The sequence below is a fragment of the Eutrema salsugineum genome, unplaced genomic scaffold (genome assembly GCF_000478725.1).
Source record: "Eutrema salsugineum unplaced genomic scaffold, Eutsalg1_0 scaffold_5, whole genome shotgun sequence".
NCBI lineage: Eukaryota > Viridiplantae > Streptophyta > Magnoliopsida > Brassicales > Brassicaceae > Eutrema > Eutrema salsugineum.
The window spans coordinates 9,735,088-9,762,206 of NW_006256612.1; the positions used below are offsets into that span (position 1 = coordinate 9,735,088).

At 39.5% G+C, this 27,119-nt stretch overlaps 8 protein-coding genes across 10 annotated transcripts; 3 read left to right on the forward strand and 5 right to left on the reverse strand.

Annotated features, from left to right (window-relative positions):
* Nucleotides 1-30: 30 nt before the first annotated feature.
* LOC18993215 lies at nucleotides 31-9,886 on the forward strand. Of its 2 annotated transcripts, none has more exons than XM_024152114.1 (22): nucleotides 31-330; nucleotides 433-817; nucleotides 1,021-1,137; nucleotides 1,228-1,307; nucleotides 1,442-1,588; nucleotides 1,682-1,830; nucleotides 1,922-2,052; nucleotides 2,170-2,292; nucleotides 2,404-2,477; nucleotides 2,776-3,354; nucleotides 3,445-3,553; nucleotides 3,670-3,807; nucleotides 4,063-4,356; nucleotides 4,532-4,802; nucleotides 4,903-6,035; nucleotides 6,352-6,754; nucleotides 6,841-7,757; nucleotides 7,839-7,904; nucleotides 7,994-8,119; nucleotides 8,232-8,470; nucleotides 8,561-9,495; nucleotides 9,586-9,886. In XM_024152114.1, the coding sequence occupies exons 1-22, from the start codon at nucleotides 203-205 to the stop codon at nucleotides 9,615-9,617; spliced, it is 6,576 nt and encodes a 2,191-aa protein (XP_024007882.1). In that variant the 5' UTR covers nucleotides 31-202; the 3' UTR covers nucleotides 9,618-9,886. The 2 variants fall into 2 exon arrangements, with proteins under 2 accessions (XP_024007882.1, XP_024007883.1); XM_024152115.1 differs by lacking the exon at nucleotides 9,586-9,886 and having other exon boundaries at nucleotides 8,561-8,714; nucleotides 8,800-9,204.
* Nucleotides 9,887-9,953: 67 nt separating this feature from the next.
* On the reverse strand, nucleotides 9,954-10,582 carry LOC18993216. Its single transcript, XM_006416718.2, has one exon. It carries the CDS (start codon nucleotides 10,537-10,539, stop codon nucleotides 10,090-10,092), a length of 450 nt encoding a protein of 149 aa, XP_006416781.1. The 5' UTR covers nucleotides 10,540-10,582; the 3' UTR covers nucleotides 9,954-10,089.
* Nucleotides 10,583-10,736: 154 nt separating this feature from the next.
* LOC18993217 lies at nucleotides 10,737-12,144 on the reverse strand. Of its 2 annotated transcripts, none has more exons than XM_006416719.2 (4): nucleotides 12,091-12,144; nucleotides 11,758-12,000; nucleotides 11,514-11,664; nucleotides 10,737-11,446 (listed from the first exon to the last, which is right to left on the reverse strand). In XM_006416719.2, exons 1-4 carry the CDS (start codon nucleotides 12,142-12,144, stop codon nucleotides 10,917-10,919), a joined length of 978 nt encoding a protein of 325 aa, XP_006416782.1. In that variant the 3' UTR covers nucleotides 10,737-10,916. The 2 variants fall into 2 exon arrangements, with proteins under 2 accessions (XP_006416782.1, XP_024008906.1); XM_024153138.1 differs by having other exon boundaries at nucleotides 11,758-11,971; nucleotides 12,091-12,132.
* Nucleotides 12,145-12,643: 499 nt separating this feature from the next.
* LOC18993218 (U-box domain-containing protein 52) lies at nucleotides 12,644-15,972 on the reverse strand. Its single transcript, XM_024152857.1, has 10 exons — nucleotides 15,792-15,972; nucleotides 15,577-15,668; nucleotides 15,373-15,494; nucleotides 15,086-15,276; nucleotides 14,933-14,987; nucleotides 14,518-14,845; nucleotides 14,317-14,418; nucleotides 13,821-14,231; nucleotides 12,873-13,625; nucleotides 12,644-12,731 (listed from the first exon to the last, which is right to left on the reverse strand). The coding sequence occupies exons 1-10, from the start codon at nucleotides 15,970-15,972 to the stop codon at nucleotides 12,675-12,677; spliced, it is 2,292 nt and encodes a 763-aa protein (XP_024008625.1). The 3' UTR covers nucleotides 12,644-12,674.
* A 2,042-nt stretch (nucleotides 15,973-18,014) lies between these two features.
* LOC18993219 lies at nucleotides 18,015-20,834 on the forward strand. The gene is made up of 11 exons (XM_006416721.2): nucleotides 18,015-18,153; nucleotides 18,270-18,321; nucleotides 18,466-18,552; nucleotides 18,652-18,768; nucleotides 18,847-18,996; nucleotides 19,074-19,555; nucleotides 19,645-19,744; nucleotides 19,827-19,886; nucleotides 19,979-20,071; nucleotides 20,158-20,277; nucleotides 20,360-20,834. Exons 1-11 carry the CDS (start codon nucleotides 18,122-18,124, stop codon nucleotides 20,669-20,671), a joined length of 1,605 nt encoding a protein of 534 aa, XP_006416784.1. The 5' UTR covers nucleotides 18,015-18,121; the 3' UTR covers nucleotides 20,672-20,834.
* Nucleotides 20,811-22,276, reverse strand: LOC18993220 (50S ribosomal protein L20). The gene is made up of 2 exons (XM_006416722.2): nucleotides 21,981-22,276; nucleotides 20,811-21,149 (listed from the first exon to the last, which is right to left on the reverse strand). Exons 1-2 carry the CDS (start codon nucleotides 22,164-22,166, stop codon nucleotides 20,955-20,957), a joined length of 381 nt encoding a protein of 126 aa, XP_006416785.1. The 5' UTR covers nucleotides 22,167-22,276; the 3' UTR covers nucleotides 20,811-20,954.
* Nucleotides 22,277-22,533: 257 nt separating this feature from the next.
* Nucleotides 22,534-23,670, forward strand: LOC18993221. The gene is made up of 2 exons (XM_006416723.2): nucleotides 22,534-23,106; nucleotides 23,186-23,670. Exons 1-2 carry the CDS (start codon nucleotides 22,600-22,602, stop codon nucleotides 23,342-23,344), a joined length of 666 nt encoding a protein of 221 aa, XP_006416786.2. The 5' UTR covers nucleotides 22,534-22,599; the 3' UTR covers nucleotides 23,345-23,670.
* Nucleotides 23,544-27,052, reverse strand: LOC18993222. The gene is given in 14 exon segments (XM_006416724.2): nucleotides 23,544-23,800; nucleotides 23,952-23,999; nucleotides 24,151-24,228; nucleotides 24,348-24,404; nucleotides 24,475-24,540; nucleotides 24,679-24,768; nucleotides 24,852-24,932; nucleotides 25,039-25,143; nucleotides 25,228-25,363; nucleotides 25,476-25,551; nucleotides 25,637-25,841; nucleotides 25,938-26,150; nucleotides 26,254-26,643; nucleotides 26,646-27,052. Coding segments are annotated over 14 exon segments (1,812 nt in total). The 5' UTR covers nucleotides 26,841-27,052; the 3' UTR covers nucleotides 23,544-23,728.
* Between the last annotated feature and the right edge of the window lie 67 nt (nucleotides 27,053-27,119).

A 27,119-nucleotide genomic window follows, 5' to 3' on the forward strand; every position in this document is an offset into this window, starting at 1 on the left:
AAGGGCTTTCAAATTGCATCTCCTCTCGAAATCCAAGTACACTGTCGAGGAGACGAATAATTTCGACTTAAAGGAATATCAATTTGGTTCTCCTTCCTCTGTTCATCGGAAACGGCAATTTCCGTCGCCGGGAATTGTGATTACGCTTTCGTCCGACTTCCTTTTTCCTCTCTCCGTGGTTTAAATTGAGAGGGTAATTAATATGTCGAGCAAAGTCTCCTCGAGTGGAGAGCTCTTGAGCCGGTGGAGGAGAATCGAGGGAGACGAAGAGGAGAATGAAGATTCTGATCCTTCTACAGTGCGGCGTCTTAACCAGCGCAAAGAACAATGGTTCTTTCTATATCTCTCCCTTGCTCTGATGGTTCACTGTTAAACTGAGTGTAATCCGAAACAGACATAATTCCAAGCTGATGTTTTCTTTATAATCTTTAGGTTTACAGATGCATTCACTTTGCTGATATCTTTGCCGAAAGATAATCATATTTGGTGTGGGTATGGCGATGTAATGGGACCTCTTCTCGAGACTTTCTACAATTTCTTCAAAGATGATAGAAATGATTCACCTCTGAAGGTCTTGTGGAAGAGAATCTCTGAAGAAATGCGGCTTTGTGCACAATGCATTTCTCAGCACCATCAGACTCAAGAGATGTATGAAAAAGAGTATGAGTGCGCTTCTGTTGGCCCACTACTTGCTGTGTTGCGAAAACTTGATGAGGAAAGGGTTACTAGTCACTTGCAAGAGATCAACTCGAAAGTAGAGAAAGGAACATATGATCCAAATCTTCATCATTCAGAAGTTGTTTGTGTAATGTACGAGGTACTTTTGTATTTGTGATCTGAGATCTTGTAACTTTGTTTTTCCTTTTACTCGAATTATTATTACTGGATTGTATTTCATTGCTGATTTATTTTGCGTTATCAACTGACTCTGATGATTCGATTTGTAATTCACATGCCATGTGATATCTATAGATCCTAGGATTGCCATCTATTAACTGTGAGCCTTTGTTTTGGTGTCAGGTTTTGATGTTTCCGTTCTTCTTTGACGATATGTCTTTATGCGCTGAGTTTGAGAAATTCATTGAGTCAATCGACAACATTCATGAGCTTGCATTTGCTGAGAATCAAGAATTTCCGGTATATTCATATCCCGTAGAGAGCTTCTTGTGTTTCCTACTAAACTAAATCTCTCTGACTTGGTATATTTTCGTATTTCATCCTTTTTAGGGTGTGTATGCACTACTTTTTCTTAATAGAAGGGTGCGTGTGATTGGTTATCGCTTAGCAAGGGCCATGGGGAAGTTGAGGTTTTTTTTTTTTTTTCACATTTGAATTCATAGATTTAAGTAAATTCATAACTAATATATTCTCAGGACTGTATTCAGTGCTTGTGAAACTTTAATTGCTATAATGTATGTGGTATTACCTGCTGTCATGGCAGGTCAGCAACCCAGTTGGAACGCATTCAGCCATTGCTCAAAAAATTCATTGGAATTCTGGAGATGGAGGGACTGCCTTCTGCATCGCAGGAACCAAGGCCGAGGATTTATCTAGACCGTTCATCCATATGGCTTGGGATGACATCATTGTAAGAGTTAGTGAGTAATCTCCTCGTATAGTCTTTTTTCTGATAATGTGTTTCAATATTTTCTGATTCCTTAATATTTTCTGCTTCCTAAAGGCTTGAGTTCTTAGAAGGCCCTGCTTTTGAAGAAGGGATATTGGAGCCTTATCCCATTTTTGTTGATACAGTGTTGAATCATATAAGCGGGGATTCACCTGAATTTTCACTGGCTGTTAATTGCCTGAAAGAGCTATTTAAGACACTTGGTATGGTAACTATGATCGTTATGCAAAGTACTCTGTTTATCTTGAAGTCCATAGTAAGTTAGATGACACATTCTCATTTGATATCTCAAAGGTTGTAAGCTTTGGCTTAGGTCTACCCTGTCCCCAAGCGTGATGCGTAACACATTGTTGGGACAGTGTTTCCATACAAGAGCTGAGAAGATCCACAAAGCCATTTTTGATCTTTTCCAGCCATTATTACAGGCAAGCTTGAATTAGTTTCTCTGACATATATGATTTCTCTAATGAGATGACACGTGTTTTGGGCCCTTTAAATTCATTTTCTTACCTTGCCATGTTATTCATATCCTCTCTGTCCAGTCCCTCGAGTCTTTGCGAGATGGTGAGCATGAAAAGCAACGTAGACACTTTCTCTACTTTCTCCTTCATCAGGTCCCAGTTAGCAGTAACTTCAGCGTTTTAGCAAGAAGAATTGGCGACAAGGTATTTCTTGTTCTTTCTTATAACACACATCTGTTGCAATTTTTTTTCTTGGAATGAAACTTATATTTTTTATTTATTTTATCTTCACCAAGTTTTAAAATTTATTTTCAGATTGCTCTTCTTATTGTACTCAGAGGTTACAAGATGAACCCACCTTGCCCTCCCTTTGAGTGTGCACATATGTGGTTAGTGTAACTGGGGCCTATCTTTTCTCTTGTAGCTGTTTTTTGTATCTGATACTTACTTGAGGAATCGACTTGAATATATATCAAGTACTTTTCACATGAGCATGAAGGACATTAAGTATGACGATTCTTGTTTCATACATATACATATATATATATATATATATATTTATTGTAGTTGTGATTGTTATCTTCTCTCCACAATTTCCCGTTCGTTGATGGCATATTTACTTTGTATGTTGGATGAGGTCACTACATTTTCTCATAGACAATTCATGGGAGTCAACTGATTTGACAGGGGCCCATCTCTTGTGTCGTCGTTTAAAGATTCTTCACTTCATATTTCATTGCGACAGCCTGCTATTGATCTTGTCCAAGTTATCCTGGTATCGGATGCAACGGCTCTACTAGCTTCGCTGCTACGTAATAATATTGGTAAATATATGGGCAATGAGGTGAAATATGACGACGATGACAGTAATCTTCCATTTTCCCATGCTGTCGAAGATGTAAGTGATCGTCCGTGGAGTGACTTTACCCAACAGAGCAAAATTACTCTTGGGGAGTGCAAAGAGTGGATGTGCATTCCGATGCTCTGGATTACTACTCTTACAAATACAAATCTTCGAAACCTTCCAGTATCGCTATCCCAAGCAGTATTTTGGTCTCGATCACGTTTTTGTTTGGTAGAATCTGAAAAGAATGATGACATGACGGTTGATATCGAAACTTGGCTTTCATCTTCTGCTGTTGAAATCAAAGGCACGCTTGGATGGAAGTTAGCAACAGGATCTGATGATGGGGGGCCAGGAAAGGAGTCCAAGAACTCTGTGACAGTGTCAAAAATGTGTCTTACGTTGATACGAACACTAAAGAGGTACTTTTTCATTTCACTGTTGTGGTAGGAAAGCCGCTAACTCTCTATTGCGATTTGTAATAGTGAGGCTTTTGGGTTTTGATTTTGTAGATTGACTACTTGTTTTCTGGTCCAAATGGGTGAAGAGTGTCGAAAAGAATGGACCTGGGTACCAGGGATGAGCGAAACCTTCATCCTTTCTCTTTCAGACCCAGATGATGTACGTAATGACCTGAAATGATTGCTGGGTGCCATCTCAAGAGATGATTACTTTATATTCAAAAATTCTCTGCTTCAGCTGCGTGTTAAGTCGAGCATTGTTGTTTCTGTTGACAGAATCTAAGGCAGTTTGGAAAGTCTATGCTGGAGCACGTTTCAAATACCAGAGGCCTGTCTTGTGGCCTGAAGTTCCTCTGCTCTCAAAATTCACACCTCCAATTTGTTTTTTATGGAGCAAGACATGTTTTACAGCAGGTAGGCAGCGGCTAAATTTCACTCAACATCTAGGTGGATACACATACAATGTGTTCTGTACGGGATGCTATTCTTAATGTTAGTCTTTGTTAAGGCTACAAAACGTTCACCCTTTGCCATTATAGCAACTGAATTTCTAGGTTGCGCATTTCACAACCTATATTTGTGAGGTTCAGTTTTTGAGTACTTTTTTCTCGTGGGAGATAAATCTGTGACTTGCGACTGTTCTTATATTTCTTATTTATATTTTGGCAGGTCCATTTGAGCTCTGTTCTACAAAGCTTTCAGATCCTGCACCATTTTTTCTTTTTATTATTCAAGTTGCTGAAGGATGAGAATGTGGGCATTACTGGCGCTGTGGAGAGTTCCGAAGGAGGATTCTTGAGGCAACCTGACTTTAATGCTCCTCCTGTGATTGACGGCAGAAATTCGTTGAGTGCTAACCCAGAGTTGCTGAAGTTTCTTTACTTGCTGGCAGAAGTTGCCTGGGGCGCGATAAGGAAGTGCTTAGCTGAAGGAAAGGTTTTCATCCATCAAAGTCTTTGCCAGGTATTATTTATTGAACCTTTGTTATACCTCTGTTGCTTGTGCTTTATTCTACTTAGCCATTTAGAATTATTTAGTGAACCTTTGACATACCTCCATCAAAGTGTTTGAGCTGTATGTGATTCAAAAAGTTTGAGCATGGCTTTGTGCTTGGGTTCTAATCTCTCTTATTTGGCAGATGACATGTGTACGTTTGCTTGAGATTCTTCCTGTCGTTCTCGGAAAACTTAGACTAAGCCATGAAGAGTCTTGTGCTACTAGAGGAGCTTTGAAAGATGCATCTGATCTTAAATGGCTTCCTGATCTCATTGACTGGGGAAGGTCACAACTAAAAGTTGTCGTTGCATATTGGAGACGAGCATTAGCGGCTTTGCTAGACATCTTACAAGGATCAAAGAGTGACGCTTGTTCCTCGGTAGTCCAGGCTATCAGACGTGTTCTATCTTCTGGTAAGTGGTTTTCCTGCTGGTCAGTAGTTTCTAACTGGCAATTTAGAATTATTATTCTCTGGTGATAGAATTCATCATGCTCTCCCTCTTCTTAAATCAGATGATCTTGACATCGCACAATTAGCAGAACAAATCTCACGCCTTGTTCCAAAGGCAAATGAGTACCAAATTCTCAAACCTGTTGATGTTGTTGGCAAAGAACCAGATAATGTGATGGATCTAACAGATGATGGGACTGAGAAGGAATCATTGAAGAATTTACCTAGTCTGCGTAAGCCTCATCAACTTGATGTTAATAAAACTCTTCCACCTATCAGAAGCATCTCACAGGTTTCCTCTCTGAAGAAGAGTTCTTCTAGTATTGATAATTCAAAGTTTTCGGCGGCAGTTGTGGCAGAGAAAGATGTTTCAGTAAGCTCCAGAAATATTGTTAAAGAGCTTCCCGCTACAAACGCTGAACCAAGCAAGGTTGGTAGTATGAGTAGGGAAGCAGAAAACAGACAGAATGTAGGAGGTCCTCTTTCATCTGAAAACAGAGCCAACTTAAAAAATGCTACTGATGAAGTCATCTCTCGTGGAACTTCAAAAGAGGCCCAGAAATCTGTGATTTCCAACACAAAAGGCGTGGATTTGAAAAAGGTGGTGAATGAGACAGAGGTTGATCCACTGGACTTGGCACTTAAATCTCTGAAACCACAGTCATTACCCCTGGCAAAACCAGCGCCCATTGCTCCCAAACGACAAGTGATTCAACTTTGTGCACCTGTTAATAAGAGGTCCGACCGGTGGCAGAAGCAAGAAGCTGGATTTAAAAGATTCAGGCCACCAAAGCTAGAAGATTGGTTTAGAAAGATTTTGCAAATGGACTACTATGCAATAGTGGGATTGGCGTCAATGAATAAAGATGAGAATAAGAATGTCGGAAAGTTTAGGGAAGTTCCAGTGCGCTTTGGCTCACCTGAGCAATATATGCAGATTTTCCAGCCCTTGGTTCTAGAAGAGTTTAAAGCACAATTGCAAAGTTCCTTCCAGGAGATATCGTCACTGGAGGAGATATATTACGGTGTTCTGTCAGTTTTATCAATTGAAAGGGTAGACGATTTTCAGTTTGTTCGTTTTATGCAAGACGAAAATGATGACCCCAACTCGAAAAGTTTCTCTGAGAATGACTTGATTTTGTTCACAAAAGAGCATCCAGAAAATAGTAGTGCCGGTGTTAATATGTTGGGAAAGGTATGTAGTATTTTTTTTTGCTTGCTTGTGCATGATAAAAGTAGAATCAGGAAAGCGGATGCTTTAAAGCCACCAAGGTACTTTAGTATCTGGTTTGATATATGCAGGAAAACGCCAGTGAAATTTGATTTGATTAGGTTTACTATGAGTAAAGGGTTATCCCTGATGTTCTAATACTTGAACGTAATTGTTGGATAAAAGAATTTGTAATAAAACAGAATGATCAGGAGAAAGATTTAGGTTTTGTTAGCTTGTTCCTTTTCATCTAATTTCTCGCATTTCCATTTTGATCGTTACTGACCTTGCTGTTTCTTAGGTGGAAGGACGGGAATGGGATGATAAGAAACGATCCAGTATTTTGAATGTACGCTTATATCTTCAGAATGCGTCTTCACGACTAAATCAAGCTAGACGGAATCTCTTGGAACGTAGCCAGTGGCATGCAAGTCGCATTCTGAACATTACATCCCAAATTAGAGAATTTCAAGCTCTGTCCTCCATTAAGGATATTCCCGTTCTTCCTGTGATTCTAAGTCCTATGAGTGATTCTAACTATGATTCTGAAATTAAAAGATCAGATCTGCGTTTACTACCACATTCTCTACAGAAAATACTCAAATCTTCTTTCAATGAGAGTCAACTTCAGGCTATTAGTGTAGCCATTGGCTCATCCAATTTGACGAAAGCTTTTGACATATCACTTATTCAGGGTCCTCCAGGTTAGTCTTTTTCTTCCTTGTACTATGGCATCTTAGGCTAGTCTTTGATATTTGATGATAGTAAAGAAAGTTTGTTTGCTTGATAGGAACTGGCAAGACTCGCACTATTGTTGCCATTATTAGTGGTTTACTTGCATCGGTTTCACGTAAAACAAGTGACAATGGAAATTCTGAGCAAGGTAGTTCTTCTACAACATCTAGGCAGAGATTGAATCCAAATGTGGCTATTGCAAGGGTATGGCAAGATGCAGCTCTGGCTAAACAGCTAGATGATGATGGGGAAACAAATAAAAAGATGGCAGAAAAGGTTGGTAGGGGAAGGGTACTGATCTGCGCTCAGTCAAATGCAGCCGTTGATGAATTAGTCTCAAGAATATCTAGCTTAGGTATCTATGGCAAGGATGGGAAAATGTTCAAACCGTATCTTGTAAGGGTTGGAAATGCTAAAACTGTTCATCCAAATTCAATGCCCTTCTTTCTGGATACCCTTGTCGATCAGCGTTTAGCAGAGGAGAGGATGCGGATAAACAAAGCTAAGACTAATAAGGGTGCAGATTCTTCTGCGTTGCTGCGCAGTAATTTAGAAAAGGTCGTTGATCAGATCACCCAGTTTGAAGCGAAGCGTGCAAACTTAAACCAGGAAAGTTTAGACGCCAAAGATAAGTTGGGGAGTAAAAACCTCACCAAAGAAGATGATGGCAAGCCAATGTCTGATGCAGAGCTAGGAATAAGATTGCGGAGGCTTTATGAACAAAAGAAAAATATTTACAAAGATCTTAGTGCTGTTCAGGCTCAAGAGAGAAAAGCTAACAATGAAATTAGAGCATTGAAGCATAAGCTGCGTAAGTCAATTCTTAAAGAAGCCCAAATAGTCGTTACGACTTTAAGTGGATGTGGAGGAGACTTGTATAGCGTGTGTGCTGAATCTTTATCAGCCCACAAATTTGGAAATCCATCTGAAGATAATTTATTCGATGCCGTAGTTATCGACGAAGCAGCTCAGGTGATTATTTTATATGCTTGATTGTTTTGCATAGTTGTTCTTGTCATAACTCGTTACTACTTTGCTCTTTTGGCTTAACAGGCTCTGGAACCAGCTACCTTGATTCCTCTACAGCTGTTAAAGTCAAGAGGAACAAAATGCATAATGGTGAGAAATCGTTCACCGCATCACAGAATTTTTTTTTGTTTTGGTTGTGAAATTTACATTTTTATATAATAAGTTGCCTATTATTAAAGGTTGGAGATCCAAAGCAGCTTCCAGCGACCGTTCTCTCCAACATTGCAAGCAAATTTTTGTATGAATGCAGCATGTTTGAACGTTTACAAAGGGCTGGGTACCCTATCCTTATGCTTACCCAGCAGGTATAATGACTATTTGGCTTTTTGGGTGTTGAGTTTTAGTTTTACTTTCACAATGTTTTCTTTTTCTTATGTGTGTTTTAAACTGGAAAATTGTCTGTCTCTGAATTTTCAGTACAGAATGCATCCAGAGATTTGTCGATTCCCGTCTATGCACTTCTACGACAATAAGTTGTTAAATGGAGTTGACATGTCAAGCAAATCAGCCCCTTTTCATGAAAGCAATTATCTTGGACCATATATTTTCTATGATATTGTTGATGGTCAAGAGCATCGAAGTGGGGATTCCAGCTCCGTGTGCAATGAACAAGAAGCTGAAGCTGCTGTTCAATTGCTTAAATTTTTCAAAAAGAGGTCTTAATCATCTTAAGCACCACTTTGTTCACCTACGGTTCAAAAAGTTATTTAATGTTGTTTATTTCACTGGTGGCTTGTTGCTTACAGATACCCCTCGGAATTTGTCGCTGGAAGGATTGGCGTCATCACGCCCTACAAGCGCCAGCTTGCGGTTCTGCGTTCTCGTTTCTCTAGTGCATTTGGATCTCAAGTAGCAGCAGATATGGAACTGAATACTGTGGATGGCTTTCAAGGCAGAGAGGTTGACATATTAGTCTTATCCACTGTAAGAGCTACTCATTCTGCACCTGATGGAAGCAATCAAAGTCGGATTGGTTTTGTTGCAGATGTTAGACGCATGAATGTTGCTCTCACAAGAGCCAAACTCTCCCTTTGGGTTTTGGGTAACACACGAACCTTGCAGAGAGACCATAATTGGGGTGCCTTGGTGAAAGATGCAAAGGAAAGAGAAGTTATCATACCAGTTAAGAAACCGTACAACTACATGTTTGGCGAGGAAAAGACGGAACAGCAGCATTTTGAGCCTGAGAAAAAGCATTCGCGCCGCAAAGAGAGCAATCAGAGCAGAAGAAAAGCCAAAGAAGAGGCTTCTTCTCAAAGGGAAAAACTGGCTGCAAGCAGTGAGAAAGTAACATCCGAAGTGAATCCTAGGCGGAATCAAGAAAAGAGAGAAAAGATGAAAGCTACAGAGAAAAGCAGTAATCCAGATGTAAATAGTTCGAAGAACGAAGATCCAAATGCATTGAAGAAATCTAAGAAGGCTTCATCAAAGCTTGATAGCAACAAGAGGGCTAACCCCACAGATGAAATTGAACAGAGAGATAGACAAATAAGCAAAGGCAATGCTTCTAATCAAGGAGGTGTTGAAGATATGATATCCAAACGGAAACAACAGCGTGAAGCTGTTGCTGCCATTCTAAATTCGTCTCTGATTCCTTCACATAAGCCCAGACAATCAAAGCGACCTTTGTCCCCAAGCACAACTGCAAGCAGTCACACAAGACCGCCTAAAGCGATCAAAGGTAATATATCTCTTCATAAATGATTGTTTTGCCTCAGATGGTCCTATGTCTGAATGCTGAAAATTTTCAATGCACTCTTCTAATTTGCAGATTCCACCAAGAACAACAGTAAACAAAGATAACGAACAAGCAACTGATTTCACAACCGTTATTTCCCACAATCGTCGTGAACCAGTTTCGAATTGTCAGTTTTCTGGGTAAGACTTATACATTCCTCTGGCATCTTCAAAGGTTCTCTCAAGTACAAACTCAAAAACTAGCATTTGGGAAGAAATTTTTTTTGCTAACCTATAATGAATAGCCCGGGGCTTAAAAATAAGTTTGTCAACTCCAATTTTGGCTGTAAAGTTGTCTGCTAAGAATATTTTTGTTCTGTATATGATTTTTTTTTTTTGATACATGCCAATTAATTTTACATTTTTTCTGTTTCTTCGACGGATTAGTTGGGCTAATTTTTTGATCAGATTTTTTGTTCCAACAGTACAAAAATTGAAATCCGCTTGACACTGAAACCCAATTTCGCTAATACAACATCGGAGTAAAAAAAACCTCATATGAAACCAAATCAATGGAGAATATTCCTTTCCTAACATTTCAAGAGGCCGATGACGGATCTGTCCCACTCTTAACGGCGGACCAAACTTGGCCAATGCCACTGGCAACGTGAGGCCAGACGGCGTTAATTCCGTTAAGTGCTGCACCAGAAGCTAACCCTAAGACGAAAGTCTCAGCGTATCCAGGTTTCGTCTCCAACTTGGCGTCGACGACGGCAAGCCTTCCATTAATGGCGTCAATCTTCCTCGCGTCGGTTAAAAGCTTATCCTTACTGGAGGCGTTCTTCGAGGATGAAATGACTCGGACGAGCGCGTTTTGTAGGTCTTCGATGACTCTAACCGAGGCTTCAGCTGGTTCGAGCCCTCGTTTCTGGTAGTGAGAGATTAGCTCCGTTGCTGTTGGGAATTTCTTCGATTTCTGCTTTGCTCCGGTCTGATTTTGCTCTGCACTGGTTTCCTCCGCCGCGTTCGGTGTCGCCGGTTGCTTCATCTTCTTCTTCTCCGGAGAAACAATTAGAGTGTGATTCTCTTATCTGGAGATGGAAATAATTTTATTTTATGAAATAAAAAAGAATTTTGAATCTGTAAAAAAAAAAATTTCGTGGACCGTCTATTGGGCTCGGGCCCACGAATAGGTGAATCGTTTTAAATGATAAGCCTTATTGCCAATGGTTTACGCCTAGAAAGTTCAACATATTTACAGAAGAACAAGGAACCAGGTTATATGGATTCAATACAAAACTTGACACTAAGAGAACACATCACCATTTTACCCAAAAAGAAAGGATTATAACCTAAAGTCGTCCATATACTTTAAACATTAGCTATGATCTAACTGTAATAATATTAGCTACTGAACATCGACCATTAGTCCCATGTACCGCGAAGTAGAGGAGTAGCTTCAACGTCGTCCCCGAAAGTCTTTAAAAGATCGCACGTGGACTCATCGCCATCACCGTCAGGCTCCAGCTCCATCCCTAACTCTTCCTCTATGTCGTCGGACGCCGAGATGAGTAAAAACTCGCATCCTTCATAATTCAGGAAATCGGGCGGGTCGGCTGCCCCAAACCGGGTATGACCTAAATGGGCCTGAAGATGGGCGGGAAACTGGGCTTTTCTCTTTCTCTTCAGCCCACCAAACCCTGACCTTCCTCCTCCTCCTTGATCTGGGTTTCGTATTTGGATCAAGAAAGAGCCTTCACATTCGATGTTCAGCGACTCTTGTGGCTCGTGTTCTCTAGTCTGCGATTCCGATGGGAATTCGAGTTTGTAGACAAGATGTGTATGGTGTTTTCTTGTCGGAGAAGGTTTATGTCGGAGAATTCGGTAGATTCCTTCCCCGACAGCTCTCGCCGGCGGATTGTGTCTCTGTCCTCGAGTCTTCGTCTCGTACTCCTCTGCATAACAGATCTAATTCACCAACTAGTTCTTGAATCCCATAAATAACAAGCACGAGATTTTTACCTCCTTTAAGAGCATTTTTAACATCTTCAACATTCGTAGTCACCATCTCCACAAATCCCCAAAAAGGTTGTGATTTCTTGCTCGGATCAGGAAGAGTTTTCTTACCCATCACAATGAATCGTAACAGAATCAGTTTCTCGATGTTCACTTTCTGCAAAAGAAAAACCCAAATCGAGATTAAAACATAATAATCCCCGAGTAACAGATTAATCATTAATCCGTAGTGTATTGTTTCTTCTTCTACCTCAACGCCATGTCCTCCTTCACCTCCGTTCTTGGCGACGGAGGAGGAGCTACTTCCCACGTCTCCGTCACCGGAATCTTTATCGGAACCTTCTTTACCAGAGAGAGGCTCTTGTTTCTCCTCGACGGGATTCTCACCAGACTCTGGACGCATCACTATGTATAACCTTTGAACATCGTCCAAACTGTGAGCTTCTTCTTTGTTAACCTTTGGCCTATAAAAGAAGAATATTTCTCCTCGTTCCTGATTAACAAAGTCAGTTTTCGAGAAACAGAGCGATAAAATCTTAAGAAAAACAGCCTAAGAAAAAACAGAGAAAGGCAATATAAAAACCTGAATCTCAACTTCAGGATCTGGTCTCGTCTTAACTTCTTTACCTTGTCCCATTGCTAGACTTCTCAATACAAATATTTCTCTTTACCTTTCCAAAACAACTTCTCTTTTAAACTACCCAACCAAAAAAAAAAAAAAAACTGTTTTCGTCTTAGGTAGTTAACACTTGACAACGTTATAACACTCCCACGTTCTCCTTACTGTGTATTACGTGTCGAACAAACATATGACTCACTTGTCAAAACTACTAATCTTAAAATATATACTTCATATTTTGTCCAACATAAAAATGTGCATTGGAAATTCAATTTTCCCTTGTATATACATATATTGTTTCTTAAATCGAAAACACAACTTTTGGGTTGGCTCTACTTTTCAAATTACAGACACCTTTCTTCTTTAGCTCAAAACAAGCAACTTTTTGTTTTTCCTGAATATATGTTGCTCTTGGCTTTCTTCTACTGGAGTTTATCTCCTGCAATCATGAATACATCAACAAGATTCAGACATAAACTTAATATGACACAAGAGAGTGTGATAAAGAGAGTGTCATATCTTACCAGATTCCTTCTCGGTTCTCAAAACTATGGGTTTGACATAGAAGATCCTGCATTCGATATAGAAGGAGCACTCCTACCTTCCTGCAATTCCCCACAAAAAATAAAAAGGAAAAAAGAAAATCAAACATCGTAGATATATATATATATATATATATATATATATATATATATATATAGAATCAAATGTTATGCAATGTCTTCAAAAATAAAACAAAAACATACCGATGTATAAGAGACTTGGCTAGAAAGTGACAACCGTCCTTGTCCAGAATAAAACACACTCTCAAGACTCTCTTCACCAATCTCTCTGAGTCTATTAAGCTCAGGCATCACTTCTTTACCAAGATCAGGCCTATCTTTTCTTCTCAGCTCAGCACACTGCAGAGATAACTTGGCAAGAGACAAAGCTTCCTCTAATGGCCAATCTGGTACTGCAGGATCAAGCATATCTTTAAGTGTCCCTTCTTCGATCGCTTGTTCCACATAATAAGCCAAACCCATTGGCTGTTTCGCAGTCAAAAGCTGCAAAAGCATGATTCCGAGTGAATAAACATCCGATTTCACACCCAACATCCCGGTTTGTTGATACTCAGGGTCGATGTAACAGAAAGTTCCTGCAGCTGACGTGACTCTGTACTGAGTCACGTTCTCTGCAACGGCGGGGACTAGTCTCGCAAGCCCGACATCGCTGATCTTGCTGACGTAATTGTGGTCGAGAAGAACGTTTCCTGGTTTCAAGTCTCTGTGGACAATTGGCTCTGGTTTGGTCTGGTGGAGGAAAAGGAGTCCCGTAGCGATCTCCGCAGCGATTCTGAAACGCAGTTGCCAGGAAATCGGCGGCGTGTTTCCGCGTCTGAAAAGACGGTCATCTAAGCTTCCTTTGGCCATGTATTCGTAGACGAGAATTCCGTATTCTGGACAAGCTCCTAAGAGAAGCACCATGTTTGGATGCCTTATGCAGCTTAGTACTTCAACCTGTGAGTCAAAACACACATCAAGTTTCAAACTTTGTCATTCAAAAACCATTTGCTTGTAACACAAGTTAACCATAACGAACCGAAAATAACAAAACAAAACAACCTCTTTCTTCTGACACAAGTAAATAATAGGTCTCCGGGTTTTTTAATTCAACGACTTTTAGGAATTTTAACCCTTGACTCAATGAATTACCTCTTTGTGAAACTGTGATCTTCCTTGAGCAGCGTCAGGGCGTAAAACCTTAACAGCAACACTTGTGTGATCAAGATGACCTCTAAACACAGGACCATAGCCTCCTTCTCCTACTTTTCTTGAATCTGCGAAATTCCCAGTTGCTTCTTCGATTTCTTGAACAGTATATTTCCTGTATCGAACGATGCTATGTCGAGAGAAAGAACCGCTTTCTTTTAGTGCCTTCATCTCTGCGGTTAGTCTTTTCTTTGCTTCTACTTCCGCAAGCCTATTTGCAGCTTCAGCAGCTTCCATGGCAGTTTTGGCTTTTGCTCTCTCCTTTTCCACCATTGACATTGCTGTCTCCTCTGTCATCTTTAATTCTTCCATTCTTCTTTCCTCTTCTGACCTCAGTTTTTGCAGCTCTGTCGCCTAAAACAGAGTTTTAAGCAATTGAAATTTCAGTTTGGCTTTGATGAATTTAACCACTTGAGAAACCGATAAGGATGTATGATACCTCGTGCCTTGCGGTTAAAGCTTCTCTACAAGCTGAGCTATACATATCCATGGTTTGTTTTAGCTCTAAACGCAGTCTCCTCATTTGAGCTTCAACATCATCCTACAACAAATCAAAGGTTTCCATGGAATGTAACTAAATCGAATCTACAAGACATAAAAAAAAAAAAAAAAAAAAACTGAATTAGATGATAACTTATACCAAGCTCTGAGATGAATATGAGCAAGAAGTTCTTCCACTCTCATCAGAAACCGTAGAAGAATTATTGAGATAACCCAAATCCGTAAACTTGATTCCTAATCTATGTGACCCAATGCTCTGCTCTGAGCTCGTTGACATTCTTGAGGTTCTTGCTGATTCTGGTAAATCGTATGTAAAAGAAGACCGATCTGCACTCGGCCTCCCCGAGCTGGCAAAAGAAATGTCGGATTCGTGTTGTGAAGCACTTATGAATGAGAATTCCGACTCTGAATCTGAGAAATCCCCCATCAATCTCATATGTGCTTGTGGTGGTTTCGCAAACCCTGATCTACACAAAATCGAAACCAAGATTCAAGTAATCACACTTAAAGAAACTTTACAGAATTCGATGAGTAATCTAATTAGAGTAATATACCTTGTACCATCTGAATCCACTGATCTTCGCGCCCTAGGCAATGCCGGTGTGTTAGCTGTTGAAAACAAGAAAGATGGGGAGAGTTAATGAATGTGTTGAATTGCTTGAAACGCAAGTAACATTTATTCTCAAGATTGATATACATACACTCACCTGTTTTATGTTTTTTCTGATTGGCAAAAGTTTCGTGATTGTTGTCAAACTCGCTGGGGACTGATGAACGGTAAGGAGCAGGACGCGAGGCGTTTCTTACCGAAGATATTTTTCCTTTAGAAATGACATAAACATTGCAAAAATCTGGAGCTGCTTTTGATACACTCGTTGGTAAATCCGTTTTGAATCTTCTGTTGAGGATCAAATTTTGAAAAAAGAAACCCTAGTTTTGGTTAATATTCTGTTGCACGCAATCACTCAGTCAAAAGTCACATCATTTTTATCACCTCATAAAGCTATTCCTTGATGGAGCACCAAGAACTAAATTCTCAATTGCGGAAACTGTAACATATTCGACAATTGCTTTGACTTTGTCTACATCTTCAAGCAAAACGTCCATGCAATTTATCTGCATGAATGAAGCCAAAATTACAAAATCGATTTTGATAAAGCCCTCAATTTCGTTTATTATTATTATTATCATCATTTGCCTCTTTGCGGCTGCAGTAACAATGGAAGGATACAAAGAGATCTTTCGTTTGCTTCTCCATTTGCTGCTTATGTAATATTCCTTCTTCAATGTCTTCATTTCCCACAAAGCAATAAAAATTATAAAAATTCAAACTTTTAGAAAGAAAAAAATTGAGCAGAAATGATGGATTGAAAGAAAACCCTAACAGAAATCTGAGAATGTGGGTAAATTAACCTGAAGAAGATTGAGATTTTGGAGCGACGTGGATAAGAGCAAGAGTTTGGCCACGAGAGGTAAGATTATCCATTGTCCATTTAAGAGCATTTTGACTAGTTTTGTCTCTGTCTATTGCAACAGCCACTAAACCACTTCTTGTTCCTTTAATTGTCGCGTCTGTTACTTTCGGTAGCCACATTCTTTTATCTTTCTACCTGTTCTTCTTCTTCTTCTTCTTCTTTTTTTTTTTTTTTTCGTTTGTAGAAAGGAAAGAAACAATAACACAAATGGAGAATTTTTCTTGCTTTTTCTTAGTAATTGTTGTGTTTGGAGGAAATTGACAAAAAAAAAAATAGATAATGTATGGGTTGAGAAAATGTTCTATTTTTATTGCTTTTATCTGATGGATGTTATTTAAGGTTTATATTTTTGGATGAAAATCTAATTTCGGACTTTATAATACAAACCACACAAGTTAAGTATTATTTTTTTAGAAAAGTATTTGATTGTTCTTGAGTGTCTGGAAACAATAGAGCTAAAACTATAAAAATTCATATATCTATTTAGCCCTCTTTTTACCCTTCAAATGAATGGGTACATTAATACAAATATGGATTCGGATAAAATTCGGAGACAAAAAAAATGGAGAATATTATGGCCGGAGCTTTTGTAGATTCTTGAAGGAAGCTGCTTTTTATACTTGTCATGTAGAAGTTATTACATCATAAACACCATTAATTTGCTCTTTTTTACCTGTTTAAAAAACCGTTTAAATTGATGTACTATTCCGAAAATAATAATTAGCTAAATTTTGTTTTTTTAAAACAAAGTACTATAAATATGGTTATGTTTCATTATATTTTTGTCAGACAGTATTTACAAAAGAAACTGAAAAAATAACATAATTAAGGACCACTTAGATCAATCTTTTCGACTTTTATATTGCTTTCCTTGTTTTTCACTTTTTATTGTTATTTATTTATCTTTTGTCGACGTTGATATTTCTTCCTTTTAATCAATACCCCAATCATAACAATTCGATAAGAAATGCTGAATATATTTCCTGGAAAATTAAGATGTAAATTTAATTCTATTTCAGTAGACATATATTTCTAAATTAAGGTCGTCTGTTTATGTACTTACAAAACCCACGCGCACCAGAAGCGCGTTGAGCGCGTGAGAACAAAATCCCTGGACTATAGACCACCGAAATTGGGTATTTTCGCGTAAATGAGAATTTTTAAGGGACGAGAGCGCGTGATTGAGACTCTTATTACAGCTACATATTTTTCCCTTCCTCCAACATTTATGTTCGGTACAAAAGAATATGCAATGCGTTATTTTCACATATCGACCCAAAAGAGATCCATTTTACAGAAAATTTATTTGCGTATGGGCATAAGAAAATTAATTTTTGTTTCTCATTTTTTATTTTTTGTTTGATATAATTCGAAGCAATTTATAGGCAAGTCTTTCGAAAATTTCAGCTTCGTTTTTCGACAGAGTGCCTTGCAAACTTTAACTAAATTATTATTAAGAGGATTCAGAATATATTCTTTTTTTTTTTTTGCTATGAATTCAGAGTATATTCGTTTGGCCCGACTTTTAACAGTTTCCCAATCATAGCAATTTCGATTGGAGGTGATAAATGAGTATTAAAAATGTAAGCTTTCCTTGACCACCCCTCAAAAAAAAATGTAAGCTTTATTTGTCTTATGGACTTATCATACATGTAGTATACATGTAGTGGGAAGGTGCTTTAATGGAGATTCCTCAACTTTGCAACCATTTTTGTTTTATAAATTTATTTGAATATTTTTAACTTTAATTGGTAACAACATTTATTGTTGCTCATTTATGTTATTTGGCTTTAAAGCCTTGAAGGATCAATCATATCTTCTGATTTTTTCTTTTTAAAAGCTCTACTTTTAAATTCCAACTTCCATAACGTGAAAACAAACAATCAAACACACATCATTACATTTAACAACAAAAAAAGCCTAACCAATCTGTTAAAATTACTTGAATAGTTTAAAGGTTTTGGGAAGAAAAAGTTTCAAGCTTTAATGTTTACTCTGTTTTTTTTTGGGTAGAACAACTCGTGCAACGGGGGCTGTGATGAAAGTGACAAATAGCTAAAACCTCTTTTGCATTTATTGAGTCTCTCTTTGGACCCGATCCCATTCAACTCATCTTCACAGATGTCTCTCGCTCTCTCTCTCTCTCTCTCTCTCTTATCTCTCTCTCTCTTCTTTGTCTCAGTCTCGTTTTGCTGAGTCATTAACCGTCTGGAGAGATCCAGAGTAAGTTATTACACCGACACAACGTCAAAATTCATCGATGATACAATGTCTGGAGACTCTCTGCTCGCATCTAAACAGTAAAATTTTCATATCCCTTTTTCAGTTTCTTTTCCCTGTCTAAAATATTGATTCATCTTCTTCCTCTACCTCCTCTCCGTTTCTTCCATAATTTTTACATTGATATGTTATGCAGAGGAAGTTCTATGTCCAGATTCTCTCAGACCAAAACCGTCAGTCTCTCGCAGGTTCAGATTCCTTATAACTTATATGAAAGAGCTTCCATTAACTTGCTCCTCAGACTGCCAACTCAATGAATGTTTTTCTCTGTTCTACTCATTTCTTCTTTATTGCTTGAAATCTCATGACTCTGTTTTCTCTAAAAAGTATAGCCAAAGAATGTTACTGGAGAGATTGGTCTTGATTCCCCAAAGAAGAGCAAGTTTCACCACATTTACAAATTCGAGCTCGAGCATGATGTGAGTTTCACTCACTCACTCACCTCTCTTGTATGCATTCATATAGAGAAATCTGTAAGAATTTGTTAAAGCTCAAGACTCATTTCTTGTATGAAATAGGTGAAGCGATTAAAAGATCAGCTGAAAGAAGAGACTGCACTTCGTGCTCTACTGCTGAAAGCTTCGGATCAAAGCCATAAGATTGAGCTGTCTCACACATCTTCCCTTCCACGTAGCGTATGTTTCTTAAGTTCTCTAAGCTTGCAACGTCTAGATATAAAAGCAAGTGAATGTTCCTAAAAAACCCATTTGCAGGTTCAAGAACTTCTCTCCACTATTGTAGCTATGGAAGCTACGGTCTCTAAGCTCGAAGAAGAGATCATGTCTCTGCATTTCTTGCTGATTCAAGAACGAAATGAGAGAAAACTCGCTGAGTACAACCTCTCGCATTCTCTGTCTCCACCTGTATGTTAATTTAAGTGCTTATGTTTGTCTAATCTCTGTGTCCTGCGATTGGCTCTGACTATAAGTTGGTTTCCCAGAATGCTACAGATTTGGTTATATTTTCGGAAAAGAACGAAACCTTACGCCACAAAGATCACAGAGCACAACCTAAAAGTAAACTGGTAAAGTCTTTGAGAAGCTATGATAACGCTATTGAGCTATCCAAGGAGATGATAAGATGCATGAGAAACATATTTGTATCTCTCGGAGAGACATCTGCTGGATCCAAATCCTCACAAGAGACTCTTGGTTTCTCACCTCGCAAGAATCCATCATCATCAACATGGTGGTCGCCTTCAGAACACTCCCGGATCTCCAAGTGGGTACAGAGCCCACGAATCGATGTTCACAAGAATTCAGATGTGTTAGCAACAGAGAGCAACGTGTTTGATCCGTATAGATTCCAAGGAAAAATGAGCTGGACTGATATAGGAAGTTACAGATCCGCAACTGAAGTGGCTTCCATGTCTGTTGAGGAGAAACGGCTCGGATATGCTTCGGAGGAGTTATGGAGATTCAGGTATTAACACACAGTTCAAGGCAACTTCTGAGATTGGGTTCTGTTCTTTGGAACTTGACAATACTCTTATGTTGTTATCTTCATTACAGAAACCTCGTCGAAAGACTTGCTAGAGTAAATCCAACAGAACTAAGCCACAACGAGAAGCTCGCCTTCTGGATCAACATATACAATGCCTTGATCATGCATGTACGTAACCATGTCTTTGGAATTTCCCTCAGTTCTGATTTGGGATAAACAAATTTACAATTCCCTGAATTGTCTGATTCAGGCATACTTGGCTTATGGCGTGCCAAAAACCGACTTAAAGCTCTTCTCCTTGATGCAAAAGGTATGATCTGCACACACAAACTACTCAACACTTGTTGGTTTGGTTTGGTTCGGAGAGATGTTAGTGTAAGTCTAATTTGGAGATTCTATCAGGCTGCTTATACAGTTGGCGGGAATTCATACAATGCAGCAACGATCGAATACATGACTCTAAAGATGAACCCTCCTCTCCATCGACCTCAAATCGTACTAAACTCTGGTTTAATCTTCTATAGTTTCTGCAATTTCTTCACTAACTATTCTAAATCTCATACCTAAATCGGGAGTTTCAGGCTCTGCTTCTTTCCATTCTAAAATTGAAAGTATCAGAAGAACAGAGACAAGCGGGGATAAGCACACATGAACCTCTAGTGTCTTTCGCTCTCAGCTGCGGAATGCACTCATCGCCAGCGGTAATCTAACCATATCTATCTGGATTACGAATCGGATTCTTGAACAGACCATTGCAATTTTCTCACAGAAAGTCACCTGCAGGTGAGGATATACTCAGCCGAGAGCGTAGGAGAAGAACTTGAAGAAGCTCAGAAAGATTATATCCAGGCATCAGTGGGAGTGAGCCCCAGGGGGAAGTTGATTGTACCCAAAATGCTTCACTGTTTCAGTAAGAACTTTGTCGATGACTCAAAAGTTGCTCTGTGGATTTCACGACACTTGCCTCCTCGCCACGCTGCATTTGTTGAGCAATGTCTTCACCGAAGGCAACGGTGGGGGTTTCTAGATTCATCTAGTAGCAAATGCGGTGTTATTCCTTTTGATTCACGGTTCCGATATTTGTTTCTTCCGTAACAAGGCATTGATGAGCAATGATGTGATGAAAGCACACAAAATTCCGTTGTTAGGGTTTAGGTCTATGGCTATTTAGGTGATTCAATTTAATTTTCTGAAAGTAATAAACAAAACTAATAGATTCGATCTGCTAAATGAATAAGAAGACGAAACACATTCTCTCAAGATGCGGAAGTTTTATAGTAATCACCGGCGTACATGTGATTCAGACAAATAACCAATAGTTATGTGTTCTGTTTGAAAGATAATAAAAAAGGGAGAGATGAAGCTAACTTGGTCCTAACTAGGCATTGATGGATGAAATGTCTACTTTACGAGGCGCTTGGACCACGTTCTTGTTTCCAGGGAATGACTTGCGGGAGACGTCCACGAGTGCTTTGAAGCTGTAAGGTTCATGCATAGATAACTCAGAGAGGACCTTCCGGTTCAGCTGGATGTTCTCCTTCATCAGTCCGTGGACAAAGTTACCATAGTTCACCTGTTTCAAGCTTTAAATGTTAGGATTCCAAACCAAACACGTAATTTCCAAATTCTTCACCGGAAATTGGCTATTGATCCGCATATAATAGCATAGATGTAAAAGAGATATACAAAAAAAGAAATGTAAAGGACAAAACAAATGTGTTACAAAGCTGAAACCAGGTAAGGACAAAACAATATGTTTCTCAACTTAGATTGGGAATAAATCAAAAGTTTCAGTTAGTTTGAAATCATTGACAGTAAAGGTATTGGTCATACTACCAACACGAAATGATTCACTTCTTTAAGCATCTTTGGGCTTTTCAAGATAAAACATTCACATCCTAAATCTCCATTTGGAAGATATCTCAGAGATTGGAAATTCAATCAAAGATACTGCAGAAAAATCAGAACAAAGCATGCAACATAATTCTATCGATCGTCTACTTATACCCAACAAGTTCTACTTCCATCACTATGTGGATACAAACACAGAGAGTGCAACTGCATAGTAAAAATATAAAGAATACAGCAAAAAAAGGAAAAAAGAAAAACTACAACGTAATACATCGAAATTCTATTCAGAAATCAAACTACAACTTGTTAGCTAGCAACAAACAATAGACTCCGGAGAAATCAAGCACTCAGTTTTACATAACAAAACACTAAAGATCATGGACCCTAAAAGAAGCTGATCTCGATTGAAAATCCAACCAACCATTATCTCAGAAGTTCCATTTCTAAACTAATCATAATTTACAAATCCCGTAGCGAGAGGGAAACCGAATCAATGCATCTAGCAGTCACTGGGAAGCAATCAGGCAAAATCGTAATCAGAGAAAAAACGTACTCCGTGCTGACGAGAGCCCGCGTTGATTCGCTCGATCCAGAGACCCCTCATCTCACGTTTCTTGTTGCGCCTGTCTCTGTAAGAGTACTGAAGAGCTTTCTCCACTCTCTCCCTCGCAATTCTTATGCAGTTCTTCGCTCTTCCCCTGAAACCCTTGGCTAGCTTGAAGATCTCCTTCTTGTTCATCTTTCTCCTCTCTATTCTTCCTTTCCCTTACTTCTCTCGCTGTTGCTCTACCTTTCCTTCTTCGAACGCCGCCTCTGTATGACTGTATCCTGCTTCCCTTCTGTTCTAATTCCGGGTCGAGTCGGATCCGAGACGAATCCGGTCAAAATGGGCCTTTGTCGCTTAGCACCACAAACTAAACAAAGCCCATTAGCGTCTCCTTTATCGCCAGACAGAAGACACGTGTTGCCACGTCATAAAGAGACATTACACGTGGCACAAGATTTCATCTCTGCTTCATTTTCCCGGGAAACAAACAAAACCAGACCCTATTTATGTTCCCCTAAATATTTTCCACAGATTTAAAGTGTGGCTTTGCTCTGTTCGTGTCGACCCATCACACAGAAAAACCCAAAAGAGAAAGACTTTTAACTGTCAATATTTTCTAGTATCAATGGGAGGAGGAGAGCCGATGGATCATCATCATCACCGAATCTCGGCCATGAAATCCAACGGCGTAGCAGAGTCCGACGGTGTGGGCCAAGGGAAACTATACTCTCCAAACTACGCCATCAAAGTCGCTACGAAAGCCGACGAAAACGTGGGCCAAGGGGAACTTTATTCTCCTGACCACGCGATCAAAATCGCTACGAACTCTGAAAAAACCTCAGAGAAGCCTAAACTTAATAACTCCGAGGAATCATCTGATTCAGAAGAGAAGCAGAGGAAGACGATGATGTTGGGGCTGAAGGATCTTTCGGAGGTTAAGGATAAAGTATTAGAGAAACTAGCCGCTGCTGCTGTTCCGTCGGAATCGCTGGAAAACACTAAACAGTTTTTGGAAGGTGTGATCAAAGATTTCGCTGGAGCGGCGCAGGGGATGACCAAAGACGCGTTACACCGGATTAAAACTCATCTTGCTGATATTCTTCCCTCTGTCTCTCCTGCCGTCACCGAAAAGGTTAGCCTTTTAATTTATTTATTGGGAACAGAAGAGATTTTGTTTGTTTGTTTGAATTATGTCGAGATTCTCTGAGCAGATGGTTGACGATGCGGAGAAGGAAGCAATTAAGGGCGAGGAAGAAGATGAGAGAAAGTCAAAAGAAAGTCCCGGAGAAGAATTTGCCGGAAAGTTGCCGTATGTGTCTCCCACGTCTTCATTTTTCGGCTCTCTCACCAAACCTTTCTCAAAGCTTTGACGGGTTTTTTTTACGTTGTTGTACGCGTACGTGATGATCTGAGATGGATACGATGAAAATCTGAGGTTTCTGAGACAACCTGATATTCCATGTCTGCTTATATTGAGTGAAGATGCATACTTTAAATGTTTTAAGAAAACAGAGTTTCACGCCTTTTTATGTTCTAGGCCATAAGATTGTTTAGCACACAAACTCAAAGTTAAATATAAGAAACCAATGTTTACGGAGATATTAAGGAAAAATATCTTCTTGTCTGTACAAATTATACAAGGACGTATGTATATATATTTGTAATGTAAATCAGAGGTTGAGATGAATACAAGAGACAAAATGGAATCAAATCAAGGATTCTTCTTTTCACTTTTTGGATTCCGGGAAACTTTGTCATGTGTTCTTCTCAAGTACAGATAAAGCAGGAGTCAGATAGTTGTTCGCCTTGTCTGGCAAATGAGCCACCTGAGAGCAAGAGATAGAGAGAGAGAGAGAGAGAGAGCAAGAGAGAGAGAGAGAGAGAGAGAGAGAGAGAGAGAGAGAAAGTAACTTTGTCAGATTATATGTAGAAGAAGTTAATTCATTTAGCAAGTTACTCTTTATGGTTTACTCCTACCAGCTCGTAGAGCTCTATTCCCTGCTCAGCCACGTATTCATGGCAAACCTGCAAGAGAAAACGCAAGGATGTGAGAGATCCAATGTTGTATTTTCTTCTTGATAGGTCAAAGATTGAATCTTTCTAAGTTGTTGTTTCTTCTTATTGATCAATGAGTTGATTCTTTTCTTCAGTTGTTTTTTAATAATATGTAACTCACATCAAAGCTTTTGTTTCTCGCGGTTGAATCGTGCAGTGACTTGACACAGATATCAGCCACATCCGCACAACTGATGCCCTGAACATTTAAAGAGAATTGGGCATTTGGAGGTTAAGTAAGCTCACGCAGAGAGTCTTTTCACTTTTGCGGTATGCGAGCGAGGTGACTTGAGTTTATGTGTTGTGGTTGAAACTAACCTGAGAAATTCTGTTTCCTTGATCAAATATCAGCGCTCGTTGCCCGCCTGGCTCCTCCTGTATCAGAAAAATTATAAAATAATCAAGCCATACACATACAAATTGGATAAAACTCAAAGAAGAGTACCTTCAAGGGACCGGGACGTATGATGGTGTATCCAAGGCCTGATCTTCTCAAGGAATCTTCACCAGCCTGATAAATATAGCGGGCAGTGAGAGAAAGAGCGAGAGATGTGAATAGAACCCACTGGCTCAAAAGCCCTGACAATTCGTAGCCTCAAGACAGATTCAAGAGTTGTTACAATGTGTGTATCAAACAATGTAGACTCACCCTCTTAGCTTTTAGCACTTGCTCTCTCCTGTTGGGTTCTACTCCTGAACCAGTACACGATACCAAAATAAAGTCGGTTTCTTGACCCGCCTGCAGAGAAACAGCGGAAAGATGATACTTTTCGTGTTTCTTCTTTCTTTCAAGCGAAAGCAGGATTAAGTTGGACAACTTACAGGCAAAGCTTTGATGTACTCGAATATAAGGCTAAAGCTTCTTAAATCTTGTTGTGCACCAGCAAGACCATCAACAGGTCTCTGAAAGAGAGAAAAAAGACAATCCAGTAGATTTCTAAAGTCACACACCAAGCAATGAAAGTATTTGGATAAGGAAACTGCTTGAGCAACGAGAGAGTAAGAAAACCTGTCTTTTAGGCTCAAAACGTATTGTCAATGTGTGAACGAGAAATGGATATAGCGGTGGATCTTCTGGATTAACCGGACGAAAAGCTGAAAATGGCACCCTTACCTGCCCATAAAACCAAAATTTTAGCCAGAAATATAGCGGAAAAGGGGTCGAATTAATGAGCAAAACCCATGATGCTTTCCATACCCGACAAAATCCTGCTTTGGTAGTAATTCTTGAGAAATACAGCTTGCTCTGAGACATATCTGATGATGGACCAGCTTCGAGGATTACAACATACGATCTTCCGTTCCCACCAACAGAAAGAACTAAGCCTTCATACCTATTGATGTAAAAGCATTAGCACACAAACGAAGCTAAGGCTAATTGGAAATTTCGTTAATACTACTGTCAAGTTATCCCCTTTTTTCTATGATCGAATCATTTCACAGTACCTGTCAAGTGTGGAACCCAGTGGAAGTGAAAGTTTCTTCGACAACTCAACATATCCTCCTCGAGTGAAAACATAACCTGCGTTCGAAACCCGGTTAAACCACACATACCTCAAACGAACAAACTTTCACATTGCCTTATTCTCAGAAGAGGAAGTGTGTACCTGAAAACTCAGCTCTCTCAGATTCTGTGAACTCGAACTTAGCATCCATTCCACCATCATATTTGGAAGCAGTTGTGTCCTGAAAGTAAGTTCCTTGACGAACTTCCCAACCGTCAAGTGCCTCAGCCGACTTGAATTTCGAGATTAAAAGCTTGCTTTTGCTGCTTTTACCAGCTCTTAGTTGCGCTAGTCTGTTGTTGTAATCCTGCAAAACACTCACCAGAAAACAACAACACAGGAATGAGTCGAATGCCTACTTTCTTTTTGCTCAACAAAACAAGAAACCACGGATTTGCAATACCTGAAAGGCCTTGGTGAGGTTATAAACACCCAAATGATCAACCCGGACAAGGTCTGCAGTGATAGTAGACCGAGCAGTGGCGCAATAGATGATCTTGCTGCAGCTTTCCACTGCGGATTTGAGCGTTGACGGTTCTCCCACATCTCCGACCACAATATCTACTGATCTTGGCAACATACTGATCACTTCCTCATCTGTTTTCCTCACCAATGCCTAAACAGTAACCTCAACTTATAAAAAACTCTAAAAGCATTTGCATAAGTGCGTCAATATTTTCATATAAAATCAAGCATTATTTTTTATAATGTAATCGAACCTTGACGGTGTAGCCACGGAGCATGAGTTTACGGACGACGATACGGCCGATTCGGCTAGTGGCTCCGACTACTAAAACGGTGACGTTTTGAGCGCCGGGAACAGCGAATTCACACATAGGTCCTTCTCTAATAAGAAGACTGTCAAGAGTCTCCTGCTCATCCGGTCGTGTCGTCCTCGAAATCTGACCCAATCCAGAGAATTTCCGCCACACCTCGTCGAAGAGCTGCCGCGATCGCCTCCCCAAACCCACTGGATTCACATCGTCCAGTTTCAGTTGCGGCGGAGATGGAGATTGAGCCGGCGGCGGAGCTCCGTCGAGTTTCTTCGCCACCGTCTCTTCGCCTTCCTTTGTAGTTGTTGTGGTTACGGGTAGATTTCTGGTCTTCTTTTCGCGGCGATTCTGTCGGAGGAAGAAGATGGAGGTGGAGAAGATGAAGATTGAGCCCTAGGGATTGCGATTTGGGACCGATCGTGAAAATCCCATCTGTGAATTCTGGTGTTGATGTTGAAACTGTTGCCAAAATTCGAACTTAGAAACCTCGCATCAGTCGCCGCCATGTTACTGCCAACAATACCACCCACCATTTTTTGAGAAAACTCTGCTTCTACTACAAAACAGAGCTCAACCTTCAAAAAATTATAATATTATTTTCAAATTCTCTCGTTTTTTCCTTATATTGTATAAATACGTTGGATTGGAATATGAATCTTTGCATGCTAATCTGTCACTGAGAAGACTCTTGGTCGAAATTGGAAACGGATAACGAAAGCGAGATTTTTTTTATATTTATCTGTTATCTGAGAAAGTGTTAAGAAAATTAAAAAAAAAAAAAAAGTATAAGAAATGGTTGGATTGGAGGAGTT